This window comes from Bombina bombina, chromosome 4 (assembly GCF_027579735.1).
Source record: "Bombina bombina isolate aBomBom1 chromosome 4, aBomBom1.pri, whole genome shotgun sequence".
NCBI classification, from domain to species: Eukaryota; Metazoa; Chordata; class Amphibia; order Anura; family Bombinatoridae; genus Bombina; species Bombina bombina.
In genome coordinates this window covers 685,610,768-685,625,604 of record NC_069502.1, presented here as the reverse complement: position 1 = coordinate 685,625,604, position 14,837 = coordinate 685,610,768, and the positions used below count along the sequence as shown (strand labels likewise).

The 14,837-nt window shown below is 36.2% G+C and overlaps 1 protein-coding gene across 1 annotated transcript in view; it reads left to right on the top strand.

The window, feature by feature from the left end:
* ZBTB24 (zinc finger and BTB domain containing 24) overlaps positions 1-14,837 on the top strand; it is a 59,168-nt gene that overhangs the window by 39,729 nt on the left and 4,602 nt on the right. Inside the window, exons 5-6 of the mRNA XM_053710847.1 lie at positions 469-552; positions 12,277-12,360. Coding sequence (XP_053566822.1) covers positions 469-552; positions 12,277-12,360 — 168 coding nt within the window. The remainder of the gene's footprint in view (positions 1-468; positions 553-12,276; positions 12,361-14,837) is intronic.

Sequence of the window (14,837 nt, the reverse complement as noted above, 5' to 3'; positions counted from 1 at the left end):
CTAGAAAAATTATCTCAGCAACGTATGATTATTTATGCTCTAAAAAAATAAGCCCATAGTTTAAGTGCAAAATAAAAAAAAAATTATTTGTTTGCTCATTGGCATATTTACAAATCACAATATTACATAGACTTCATGATTGGCCAACACCATACCAAAAAAACAACAACAAAACAAAAATAACCCAGCTATATCAGGAAGTTTTAAGCACTCTGAAGGGGGCTGTTTTATTAAAAGTAGCTTAGATGTTTTTCAAATAATTATGTTCCTAAGGCACATGGTTACTTTACAACTTTTAATATAGTAATATGCAGTTGATTGGTTTGGCATATTATATGTTTACATTATATCACCTTTTTTCTTTTTTATATTTTTCCACAATTTTAGAGCCCAGTACACTCTTCCTGTAAATATATAACATATATGTATGATTTGTTTTATGATTGCTTGTTTGTTTGTTTTTCTTAGGAGAAAAAGCATTTACCTGTGACCAGTGTGGAAAATACTTCAGCCAAAAAAGACAGTTGAGAAGTCATTATCGTGTTCATACAGGTAGGTACTGTTAGAAGGGATCAACTTTTTCTATTTTAGATTTTCAAGTAATATGTGCAAGCATTTAAAAGGGCCACTAAAGTCAAAATTAAAGTTTCAGATAGGTTATGCAAATTAAAAAAAACTTTCTAATAAACTTTCATTATCAAAACATGCACATTTGTTTTATATGCACGCTATCTGAGGCTCCAGCTCAAGACAATGCAAATTTTGCTATGCTTTTAAAAGATGCAGTTTGTATACAGATCCTCCCCAAGGCAAAACATGCTGTTATCTAAAATGTAATTGCAGAAAATGCAACATGTCTGCAGAAAGCTCAGGATACAGGCAGGAACTGTTAAAGCATTCGCTTTGAAGAGAACAGCCTTATCTGGAGCAGTGCTTCAAACAGTGTTGTGCTCTGGCTGCATTGTGTTTTCCATAACCCCTTAACGACCAAGGACGTCCCAGGCACATCCTACAAAAAAGTCAATAACGACCAAGGACGTACCTGGCACGTCCTCAAGGGTTTCAAGCGGTGGAAGCGATTGTGATCGCTTCCAGCTGTTTTCAGGGTATTGCAGTAATGCCTCGATATTGAGGCATTCTGCAATACCCTTTTTTTAGCAACCGATGCAGAGAGAGCCACTCTGGCCCTCTCTGCATCGTCCAGCGATGGTGCAGATCGTTGGTGGCGTGGGAGGGATACGAGGGAGGAGGCTGGATCACTTCCTGTCAGTGTTGATTCTTTTGATCCAGTGCTGCGAGGGGGGCGGGAGCGCGCACATGCTACTGTAGTACTTAGTGTAATGATCGGAAGGATGGAGAGGGAGATGTCTTTGGAAAAGGGATCTGATAGGGAGAGGGTATACTATTGAGGGGGGGCAGCTACACTACTGAAAATATGTAAATAATAAAAAAATAAAAAAAACAGCACAATTTTAGTGCAAAGTGGGTACTGGCAGACAGCTGCCAGTACCTAAGATGGCTGCAAATAGGAATAGGGGGAGGTTAAGAGAGCTGTTTGGGGGGGGTTGGGGGGAAACCTACACTGCAGATAAAATATATTTCAAAACAAATAAAAAATAAATTATTTTAGTACTGGCAGACTTTCTGCCAGTACTTAAGATGGCGGTGACAATTGTGAGGTGGGGGAGGGAAGAGAGAGGTGTTTGAGAGGGGTCAGGGAGGGATTAGGGGGTGGGATGTGTCAGTTGGGAGGCTGATCTCTACACTAAAGCTAAAATTAACCCTACAAGCTACCTAATTAACCTCTTCACTGCTGGGCATAATACAAGTGTGGTGCGCAGCTGCATTTAGTGGCCTTCTAATTACCAAAAAGTAATGCCAAAGCCATAAATGTCTGCTATTTCTGAACAAAGGGGATCCCAGAAAAGCATTTACAACCATTTGTGCCATAATTGCACAAGCTGTTTGTAAATAATTTCAGTGAGAAGCCTAAAGTTTGTGAAAAAGTTAAGGATTTTTTTTATTTGATCTTATTTGGAGGTAAAATGGTGGCATGAAATATACCAAAATGGGCCTAGATCGCCAAGTAACTTATTTGTACGGTGGAGTCACAGGATCAAGCACGAACGCGGACGTTACCACATATTCTACTGTGTGCGCTGCACTCGGTTCTGCTCCTTCCATGCGGCTGAATCCTTGGTGTCTGCTGATGCAGGGAATAGCCTGCCCGGATCACAAGCACCATCCATTTGCGCTGATTATGCTGTGCTTTTATCTCAGCGTTTTTTGAAACCTCCTTGGTACAGGGGGAAGACATGCCTTCTGGGTTCCTGTCTGAAACACTTAAGGAAACAGAACTGTTTGCCCTAATTGAAAGGAAAACCCTGAAGTTATCCTTTCTTTGCCATCTTCAACAGGGTACATTGTGAAGAAGGAGGTAAGTCCTGTGGCTTGGTATTATAGTATGGGAATGTGAGGTGCATTTTGGTCATGTTTCCCTTGGTTTTCATTTTTGAACCTACACCTGTATAAAAACCCTATGTAGCCTCACATCTGCTGCTGTTGGCTTAATCCCAGTGAAGACACCAAACACAGGTGAAGTCTCAATTTTTGTTTTTCTGAAAACCCTGTCTCTTACATGGAACATTAAAATGCTGGGGATTCTATGACCTAGACCAAGATGTTTCTCTCCACGCTTCTATATAAAATGTACTAATCTAGTCTGGAATTGTGGGATGTTGTTACTGCTGTTTTTCACTTTGTATAAGCATGAAAACCTTTCACAGGTTAATATAAATGTTTACATCTGCTTGGCTCAATCCCAGTGAAAATATTAAACTACATGCAGTGTCCTCAGCATTTGGTTTATTTCTTACAAGATTATACACATGGGAAAACTTGACTTTTCAATATTGAAAATATTCTATCTGTGATCTCCATAGTGTGAGAGCCATATTGGTTGCTGCTGCTTATCACATACAAGTATAAAAAATCTCTGCAGGTGTCATACTCTGCAAGGGAGCAGGTTCAGGAGTAAGGAGCTGTTGTAAAGGGGTGTCAGGTTTTGGGGTTAATGTTGTGATTTGTCTGTGTGAGTCTTTCCTTTTAGGCATAATTAAACAGGTACAACGTTTTAGGAAATAAAGGAGATGGTTTTATTTTATAGGATAAAGCACTTAGTAGAGATATGCACTTAGATAAGACAAAGTCTGTAGGTTGTAGTATAAAGCAGGAATACAGTTCTTAGTACCAACAGGCAGGAATGCAGAGCTTTGTAATAACAAACAGGATATTTGCATATGCAGTAGACTGGACACAGTTGTAATAACAGCCAGGAATGCAGAGCTTTGTAATAACAAACAGGATATTTGCGTATGCTGTAGACTGGAACTGTGAAGTATCAGGCTGGGAAACAGTTCTTTGTAATAACAGACATGGATGCAAAGCTTTGTAATAACAAACAGGATATTTGCGTATGCTGTAGACTGGAAACTGTGAAGTATCAGGCAGGAAAACAGTTCTTTGTAATAACAGACATGGATGCAAAGCTTTGTAATAACAAACAGGATATCTGCATATGCTGTAGACTGGTACTTTAAGGAAACTTACATAAACTGCAAACTGGTACTTTGTAGAAACAAACAGGATGTTTACATAGACTGCAATTGGAACTTTGTAGTATCAGGAAACAAGCAAGCAAAAGTACCTGAATCAGTCCTTAGGAAATAAAGTTTTAGGCAAGTTCAATTGCCAGGAATTCAGTCCAAAAATGAAACACAGTACCAAGGAATTATCCAGAAGAGAAGTCAGTATTTGAAACAGAAGTCAGGAACCAGGAAATCCAAAATAACTGTATTTCTCACAGGAAACAGGAGCAGAGAGTGTTTCAGAGTATCACTCTTAATGTGAAAGCCCCCAATTGCAAACAAAGCTCCCAGATAAAGGCAGGCTGCTGATTAAATGATTTCTTTCAGCTGGCAAGCAGGTGGAGCCAGAGAGCCAAAGTTGCAGCAAACAGAAAAACACAATATTCCTTTCCTGTGATCAAGCCATCTGGTGGCATAGTGGTAACACAACAGGCTGGGAAATAACAGCTGCAGAAATAGAGACAGGTCCCAGGTTCAATTCCAGGCTGAACCCTGACAGCAGGACTATATAAGTGCTTATACCTGTTTTTCCACTCATGGCTTGTCAACCCAGTGAAGACACCAATTTATCAATTCACATGCAGTGACCTCAGCACTTGGCCTATTCTTTACAAGATTATACATTTGGGAAAATGTGAACTTTCAACTTGGAAATTTTATTCCACTTGTGATCCTTCTACATGTTTGACGACCTAGTCTGGGTGTGAGAGCCATACTGGTTGCTGCTGTTTATCACATACAAGAATAGAAAATGTATTGCAGGACTATATAAAAAAAAAAATTGTTGTTTATTTTTATTTTTTTGCAGGACTATATACATTTTGACACCTGTTTTTCCACTCGTGGCTTTAACTCCAGCGAAGAAACTAACTACATGTAGTGTTCTTAGTATCTGGTTTATTCTTTACAAGATTCTACATATGGGAAAATCTGAGTTTTCAATTTGAAAATATTATTCTATCTGCATGTGTTCTGTAACTTAGTCTGGGTGTGAGAGAGCCATACTGGTTGTTGCTGCATATTACATATATGAATAGAAAATCTTTGCAAGGCTAAATAAGCTTCTATATTTGTTTTTCTATTTTCTGGCTCTTTACCCAGTGAAGACATAATTTCATCTACTTTGACTTCACCATTGTGGTCTACCCAGTACAAGATTATATATGTGGAGTTTGAGTAATTTCCTGAGATTTGTTCATAACAATGTGAAGTTTGGGATTTATCTATATTATGCTTGCTTGTTAGAACTAGCACTTATTATAGTCAGACGTATATTCTAGTTCCGCTTCATATTATATACTAAACTAAATATTGTTCTTTTTCAAAGTCACTGACTTCTTTATATAGCGTCTTATTACTTTAGTTTTTTTCCTTTTTTTTTCTCTCTTTTATTGTTTAAAATATTTTTATGGAGAAATTCCTCTCCCCTACTTTCCAGTCTAGAATAAAATCTCCAATGATGGCTTCCAAAAGAGATAAGAAAAATAAACAATCTTTAGAGTCCCTAGCTGAAGTACATTCAGATACTACTTTATCTACACCGAATGACCCTTTAGTTAGACAACTTTTATTAAAAGATATTATTGAATCTTTATCACCTTACTTTGAATCACTAAAAATAGAATTTAAATCAGAAATATCATCTTTGAGACAGGAGGTTAGAAAATATTCTACTCGAGTATCAGAATTAGAACGAGTGTCTGATCTTGAAGACACTAATGCTTTACATAAAACTCATTTGGTAGAGAATCAAAGTATGACCTTAAAACTTCAAACAAAGTTAGAAAATCTTGAAAATCGTAGCAGAAGGAATAATATCAGGTTAATTGGGATTCCTGAATCAAAGGAATAAGAAGACCTAATAAAATTTGTTTCTGTAACACTCCCCTCCTTATTGGAAATTCCCTCATCTTCTACTCCGATTATTGTGGAAAGAGCACACAGAGTGGGCAAAATATTTTCTAATAGTGATGGGAGTAACAGGCCCAGACCAGTTGTCGCTAAAATTCAAAAAATGTTAAGTCTAAAGAGCACTTTGGTAATTGTCTTCAGACTTGTCCCAATGGGGCTCAACTGGTTTTTTATTTTCCCTTTTTTTTCTCTCTCTCTCTCTCTCTCTCTCTCTTTCTTTCTTTTTCTCTCTCTTTTTCTCTCTCTCTCTCTCTCTCTCTCTCACACTCTCTTTCTCTCTCTCTTTCTCTCTGTCTCTCTCTTTCTCTCTCTATATATCTCTGTCTCTCATATTCCATGGACTTAGTAAATAAAGAAATGGATAAAGTTAAGAAACTTATTATATATCGTCTTGGAATATAGAGGGCATTACTTCCCCCATTAAAAGGAAGCCCATTCTTCAACATTTAAATAAATTACTCACTGATATAGCCTTCGTTCAGGAAACTCGCCTATCTTCAGAAGAAGGAATGAAACTTAAGACCCAATGGGTAGGAGAGGTGATAGTCTCTCCTTCATCTGCTAGGAGGAGGAGAGTGGCTATTTTGATTGGAATTTTTTTTAAATTTGAGATTGATTCTTATGTCGACTTTAATGGGAGAATTATTATATGAATTTTTTTTTTATAAATGGCTTATTCGCCTTATGTAATATATATGCACCCAAGGATTTTAATCCATTATTTTGGAATCTCCTCCAAACTAGGATATTACATATGGTAGAGGGCCATCTTATTTTAGAAGGAGATTTGAATATGATCCCACAGTACCCTTTAGACAGTGCTAGACAGGGTAAAAATTGACTAATCGGGATAAACAGAACAAACAATTTAGAAAACTTTTCTGTAATCTTGGGATCAGAGATGTCTGGAGGGAACAGAATCTCAATATTAAAAATTACACATGCATGTAAAAAAAATACAGTTCTCTCTCCAGGATCGATATATTTCTTATTAGCAATAGTTTAATAAACATGGGAGTTAACACATCAATCTCTCCCTTTTGTCTTTCGGACCATACACCCATTATACTGGAAATTTCCCTCTTTTCTTTTAATTATTTTTTCTGTCGCTTTCATTCCCTAACTCACTTGTTTAAGGATGTTAAATTCAGAGACTATCTTGTTAAAAAAAAATTATTATTGTCTTTTCAACCAAGTACATATAGATAACCCTGAGTTGTTTTGGCAGACTGCCAAGGCAGTCTTAACTGGCTATATCACTTCCTTTATGATTAATATGAAGAAAAGACTTAGAAAGAGAGAAAAAGAAACCATAAATCATTTAGTTAATACATATAATACCTACCTTCTAAACTCTTCCAATGAAAATTGGCCTAACTATCTCAACGCTAAGAAAGATCGAGACACTCTACTTCTTTATTCTACAACATTGACTGAGTTAAAAATGCAGGTTAGATACTACAGACATGGGAACAAAACGGGTAAACTCTTGGCAAGAATAATTAAAAAATATTTTTGTTCTCAGGGAATTGAAGCGATTCAATCAAATAGTAACATTCACAAAGATTCAAAAGAGATCTTATCATCCTTTTCTTCCTATTATTCTGATTTATACTCGTATAATGAGCCTGACTTAGACCGTAAAGCAACATTTTGGGATAGTATTTCGGTTCCAAATTGCCTAGAACACTTATTATCTTTAATTAATGCCCCCATTACCAACAGAGAAATCTTGGATAGTATAGACTCTATACCTCTACATAAAACTCCGGGCCCAGATTTGCTTTCTAATGAATCTTATAAAATGTTGAAATCAAATATTATTCCATATCTTAAAAATCTTTTTAATCACTATTTCATAAATAAATCACTGTGTTCGGACGCCTTCTCTACATCTTGGACTACCTTGATCTTAAAAAAAGGCAAGGATCCTCTTGAAATGGGTTCTTATAGACTATAGACTTATAGACTGATTATAAAATCTTAACTACTATTTTTGCCAATAGACTGCAGAACCCTTTAAATCAAATAATTAATTCAGATCAGGTTGGTTTTCTCAAAGGCAGAAATGCTTCTGCTAAAATCAGAGAACTATTTCTTACAGATTATCTTCAGTCAAAAGAAACAATATCTTCAACTTCATTCAAATTGATTAAAGATATAGCCGTTGTTTCGTTGGATGCAGAGAAGGCATTCAACGGTGCAGCATGATCACATATTTTTTTCATTAAAAAGAATTGGCCTCCAAGGGCTTTTTTTGCATTTTGTGAAGAATATTTATAAAACTTCTAAAGGGGCAGTTGTGAGAACCATGCACTTGGTATAGTTTAAACATCACAAGAATACTCTCTAAGGTTAAAGAAGATCTGCAGCATTAGCATAACCTGCTGTTAAATATTTCAGGAAGGGTTGCCATGTTCAAAATGATCTCTTTTCCCAAGATTCTTTATGTAATCCAGAATATCCCTATAATTCTTAAAAATAAAAAAAGATCTTCACAATTTTTATTTATCATTATCATACTTTATATGGCAAGGTAAAAGATCTAGAATTGCTTTGAAAAGATAATTTTTAGGAAAAGAGCATGGTGCTCTGGCACTTCCTGATCTGGAATTCTATAGTTTAATCTCTTTGGCCAAATTTGTTGTAGGCTGGCTTGGGAATTCAAATTATTTTTCTCAGAACTCGAAAAAAATGTTTTATACCCATAATTACCTAAAGCCGTTCTTCATTGTAATCTTAAGACTATTCCTAGATCAGTTAAAAGCTCAATATATAATCTATTGTTAGCTTGGCATAAAATATGTGCAAGAATGGGTGTTACTTATGCAATCTCTAATCACCAGATTACCAGGGGGAACCCTGAATTTACTTCAGGAATTCATACTAAAGTGTTCCAAAAATGGGCTTGTATGGGGCTTTCTAAATTAACACAATTTGTAGACTTTAATCTTAAAACAGTCAAATCCTTCTCTGACCTGAAAGAATAGTATTTGTTTTTTAGACAATAAAGATGTTTTTGCCTATCTTCAGATAAGACACTATATCCTCAATATTACTACTCTACATAGGTGGAATTGGACTTGGGTAAAACTAGATTCTTGGATTAAACTAGTTCAAAATGGTCATTTTTCTATCTCTCCTTGGTATAGAATGTTATTGGGACTTAGAGGAGACGAAAATTTAGATTTTAACAAATGCCCTAAATGTCAATTATTAGGAGCTTATTTAATGCATATGCTGTGGGATTGCCCTAAAATAAAACAACTGTGGTTAAAATTAGAATACTGGATCAATACAGTCTTAAAGATATCTCCTTTTACTTTTTCCAAGCATAACATAGTCCTCACCTCTTATAATATAGACTTGTCTAATAACAAGCTTATTAATTATTTTATTGTATGTATAAGAAGCCTCATCTTCCACAAATGGAAAGATAAGGCAATACCTAGATTTACAGAAATAATGAGTTTTATCAAAAAACAATGTATTATTGAACAGAGAGACACAGATACCAACTTAGAACCACAAGTATGGTCTTTTTTGGAAAATGCTAAATTTTTATTAAATCACTATCTAAGGAAGAAAAAGACATCATATTTCCATTTAGAAACACAGGCTAAGTCCTTCTTGGAATATGACAGGATATATAGACCGGGTTATTGAGGGAGAATACACAAACTCTTAGTCTTAACCTAACACAGATATCAAGATGCCATGGATTATTTATATTAATAATTATATATGTTTAGTCATAATATTCTGTGTTTTCTCCTCCTTCTTGCTTTGTGTACCCTGCCACTTTCTAAATAAAAGTTTTTTTTTTAAAAAGGGCCTAGATCAATACTTTAGGTTGTCTACTAAAACATATATATATACATGTCACGAACTAGAGAAGAGTGACGATGGCACTACATAGGCTGTTGCCCTTAGTAGACTTGAATCAGACTTATAAAACTACATATTTACGTTCTGCCATTTATTATTGCTATTATTTATGCTATTATCTTAGAATACAGGCTTGTTGAGTGCTAAATATGTACACTCTTTTTCAGTCTTGTACTGAATCCCCTCTGCATATATATATATATACATGTCAAGGGATATTCAGGGATTCCTGACAGATATCAGTGTTACAATGTAACTATCGCTAATTTTGAGAAAAAAAATGGTTTGGAAATAGCATAGTGCTACTTGTACTTATTGCCCTATAACTTCGAAAAAAAGAAAAGAACAAGTAAACATTGTGTATTTCTAAACTCAGGACAAAATTTAGAAACTATTTAGCAAGGGTGTTTTTTGGTGGTTGTAGATGTGTAACAGATTTTGAGGGTCAAAGTTAGAAAAAGTGTTTTTTTTTTCCATCATATTTTATAAAGTTTTTTTATAGTAATTTATATGATATGATGAAAATAATGGTACTTTTTGAAAGTTCATTTAATGGCGAGAAAAATAATATATAATATGTGTGGGTATAGTAAATGAGTAAGAGGAAAATTACAGCTAAATACAAACACTGCAGCAATGTAAAAATAGCCCTGGGACAGTCTACACCAGAATATTTATTGTTTTAAAAGATAGATAATCCCTTTTATTACCCATTCCCTAGTTTTGCATAACCAACACAGTTATATTAAAATACTTTTTACCTCTGTGATTATCTTGTATCTAAGCCTCTGCAGACTGCCCCCTTATTTTAGTTATTTTGACAGATTTGCATTTTAGCCAATCAGTGCTGGCTCCTAGGAACTCCACGTGCATGAGCACAGTGTTATCTATATGAAACACATAAACTAACACCCTCTAGTGGTCAAAAACTGTCAAAATACCCTGAGATGAGAGGCGGCCTTTTAAAAGATTTGAAATTAGCATATGAACCTCCTAGGTTTAGTTTACAACTAAGAACACCAAGAGAACAAAGTAAAATTGGTGATAGATGCAATTGTTTAAAATGACATGCTCTATCTGAATAATGAAAGTTTTGTTTTGAACTAGACTGTCCCTTTAAGAGTAAGAAAATTGAAAAATGGTCTTGTCACTAAGGGGTAAACAGAGTGCAATCAGAGCAAAGCACTGTTTGTTTGAATAGAACAGTCAAATATGGAGCAGCGCTGCAAAGCATCAGCACATGGATTGATAACTGGTTTTCAGGATTTTTTTTCAACCCCGCCCCCTAGCCTTTCCTAGTCTGTAAAGTGGAGACGTCTGAATGTAAGATGTTCTTTTGAGCAATACACCTTTTTTTTATACCATATTTTTAGCTTATAAGTATGTGATGTTAGACCAAGAGCAAAAAAAACAAATTACCAGATTTAAAAAAACTTTTTTTATACAGGGTCCATAGTTGTTTCTGTACTATGGACCCTGTATAAATAAATCATTTGGAGGCTGGAAATCTTTTTCAATTTTTCTATAATGCTGGGGTCTTGCTAACTGTTTGTTCCGTGCCCCAAGACCTGGAGTGAGGTGCTGTCTTCCCCTGTGAATTGTTTGTACAAATCTTCTCCTCCATGACAAAATCCTCATCCTCTATATACACACAATGGAGATGAATGTAAAATTCCTTTACAGATTGTATTATTCACCGTCCCGTTTACACAACATCTTTCCCGCACTCTCACCAGAGTGTTGGAGAGGCTGCAACACGGAAAGTACCCCCACACACATATGGTGGACCTGCCCTATCACTCAATCCTACTGGATGTCGATCAAAACTAAAATTGAAAAAGCCCTCTCTATGTCCCTTGAACTAAACATTTGGCTCTTTCTCTTCAATAAATTTTCCCAGGTAAAGTGTAAATTGAAACTCGCACTGCTGACCATTATGGTCAACTCGGCAAAAAAGCTAATACCGAAAAATTGGAAATCTCTACACCTACCATCAGTCCATATTTGGAGAGAAATAACCTCCCAATCCCTCCAGTTAGAAAAGTATCATTACACGCACAGTAAACGTATAAATGATTACCATTTTATCTGCTTCCTTTAGGAGGAATACTTGAATCAAGAGAAACCACCTACATAGACTTATTCAAACCCCCTACATTTGTTTTCCTCACCCACAACACTAAAATCCTAATTTACCCACAAACCTCTATTATCAATTAAGCCACCCTAAATTATTGTGACATACTAAACACTATTAACACGACAAATGGGTGATCATTCCTTTTATTATCAGCCCGCTATTCATTTACATTTCTGCTTAACTTCCACTTATGCATTTTCCTGCAAGAACCATGTTACATGATTTATATATTATGCTGTTTATGTTCTGATAACACATGTACTTGTTAACAAACAAACCTGTGATGTTAACTCTGCCTCTATTAATTCATATAAGGAGAATACTGTCATTTTTACGTTTGCATAATACCTGTGACTCAATTTTATCTGGAAATTATTCATTTTATTGTTTGTAAAGTTTGTTCAATTTTCAATAAAGCATTTACATAAAAAAAAATTGCTTTATTCTCTAGTTAATCAACGCCTAATTTAAAATTTAATTTCAAAATGAAGAAAAGTTTTCACTAAAAAAAAAACAACTCAATGCAGAAACTGGAAAAAAAGTTCTGCCTCTGGACAGATCCTTTGCAATGCAGGCAATAACTTTGTGATACATAAATAAAAAATGACCTTATTGTCCTTTTTAAGCTGTATTCTTGTTTCTTCTATTTGCTTTATCTTTGGTATCTTAAATTTCTCATTCTGTTCTAAGGCAGCTCATTACCAGAGTGCAGTCACTGTCAACGCAAGTTTATGGACACTTCCCAGCTGAAAAAGCATCTGCGATCTCATACAGGTACATTTTTATTCTAAGTGATATTACATCATGTAGTGTTGTAAGTTTTTATTTTAATACCAAGTACTGAACAGTTATTACAAATTCCAACTGAGCAATATAGGCAAAGTGGTTAGGGATGATATAGGTGGCATAGAAGAGGAGACTTTGAAAGACAAGTGCACATATCATTATTTAGATGATATATCAGCAGCAGCTTCCTCATAGGAAGTTGACTTCCATTGTGAAGATATTGTCATGACATTTTTAACCCAACAGGGCTTGAATTTTTAATTTAGGGTAAAAAAAATCCCTAAATATTCCAAAGGTACAACGGGGCCGTATGAATCTTGTAGCCAATTCAGAATTTCTAACTAAAACTTTGGCTTGGCAAATCAAATGATCTACAGAACATTTAACAATTCAAAGCATAGACAGTGGTTATTCATAATTCACTTTACCATCATAGGGACAAATTACGATTGGAGCACTAACAGTTACGAGCAAATGATAAAGGGTTTATCGCGAGTGTTTGCGCTCTTCGGGTTTACTGCTCGTATTACAAGTTGAAAGTAAATGCGATCGCTTGATCACAATCGCGATATACTCTGATTACCAAAACAAAAAAGTTGCATAATACACATAAAAAATACATTACAAAGTACACTTACACTCATAATAACACCATCTAATAAAAAATATAAAAAAAATGTTGCACACAAAAGTTATAATTTCTCAAAGATATGAGGGCTCAGGTGTTAGAAACAAAAAGGCAGGCAAAGGACTTTAACATATACATACATAAATACATGTCTAAAGATGGATATGTATATGTGTGTGTGTCTATATGTGTTTACAGACATATATACACATATAAACACAAATATACATACTGTATGTACACACATATATATATATATATATATATATATATATATATATATATATATATATACAAAACACGGAAGGGAACTGCACTCTCATACCGGACCGGGTATACATCCCATGACCCTGCAACATGCTCAGCCCTGGGTGCCACTGGCACTCACAGGAGGCTGTGCTGTCCCCAGAGCCACAAGCAGTTAACCCCAGACAGGTTTTAAATCTTAGCTGAGAGCTTGTAAGTGACTGCTGGGTTTTCTCTGTGTGTTGTATTAATTTGTTTTGTAATTTTCCCTATGGTTCTTGCACCCAGACCTGTCTGGGGTTAACTGCTTGTGGCTCTGGGGACAGCACAGCCTCCTGTGAGTGCCAGTGGCACCCAGGGCTGAGCATGTTGCAGGGTCATGGGATGTATACCCGGTCCGGTATGAGAGTGCAGTTCCCTTCCGTGTTTTGTATATGTCTAGGGTGGTTACATATTCCTGTGCACCCTTCCCTTGTTTTCAGTTTGTTTGGATTTGAAAGCTTGCATTGTGTGGCTGTTTTAGGGTCTCAGGTATTGGAAAGGACCTTGACGTGATACCTGAGCTTGTCCCATTTGGCCAGATGCGGTGACTAACCTTTCCATTTTTGCTTTTAAATCTTAGCTGAGAGCTTGTAAGTGAGTGCTGGGTTTTCTCTGTGTGTTGTATTAATTTGTTTTGTAATTTTCCCTATGGTTCTTGCACCCAGACCTGTCTGGGGTTAACTGCTTGTGGCTCTGGGGACAGCACAGCCTCCTGTGAGTGCCAGTGGCACCCAGGGCTGAGCATGTTGCAGGGTCATGGGATGTATACCCGGTCCGGTATGAGAGTGCAGTTCCCTTCCGTGTTTTGTATATGTCTAGGGTGGTTACATATTCCTGTGCACCCTTCCCTTGTTTTCAGTTTGTTTGGATTTGAAAGCTTGCATTGTGTGGCTGTTTTAGGGTCTCAGGTATTGGAAAGGACCTTGACGTGGTACCTGAGCTTGTCCCATTTGGCCAGATGCGGTGACTAACCTTTCCATTTTTGCTTTTAAATCTTAGCTGAGAGCTTGTAAGTGAGTGCTGGGTTTTCTCTGTGTGTTGTATTAATTTGTTTTGTAATTTTCCCTATGGTTCTTGCACCCAGACCTGTCTGGGGTTCACTGCTTGTGGCTCTGGGGACAGCACAGCCTCCTGTGAGTGCCAGTGGCACCCAGGGCTGAGCATGTTGCAGGGTCATGGGATGTATACCCGGTCCGGTATGAGAGTGCAGTTCCCTTCCGTGTTTTGTATATGTCTAGGGTGGTTACATATTCCTGTGCACCCTTCCCTTGTTTTCAGTTTGTTTGGATTTAAAAGCTTGCATTGTGTGGCTGTTTTAGGGTCTCAGGTATTGGAAAGGACCTTGACGTGGTACCTGAGCTTGTCCCATTTGGCCAGATGCGGTGACTAACCTTTCCATTTTTGCTTTTAAATGGGATATATGGGAATTGGAACCCTTTGCAGTTAATTAGATGAGAACATATAACAATATATTTATGCAATATTCATATTTAACAAAGGTTTTCACTATGTATTTACTGTAAATATTTCACGTTCCAATGTTCTTCAC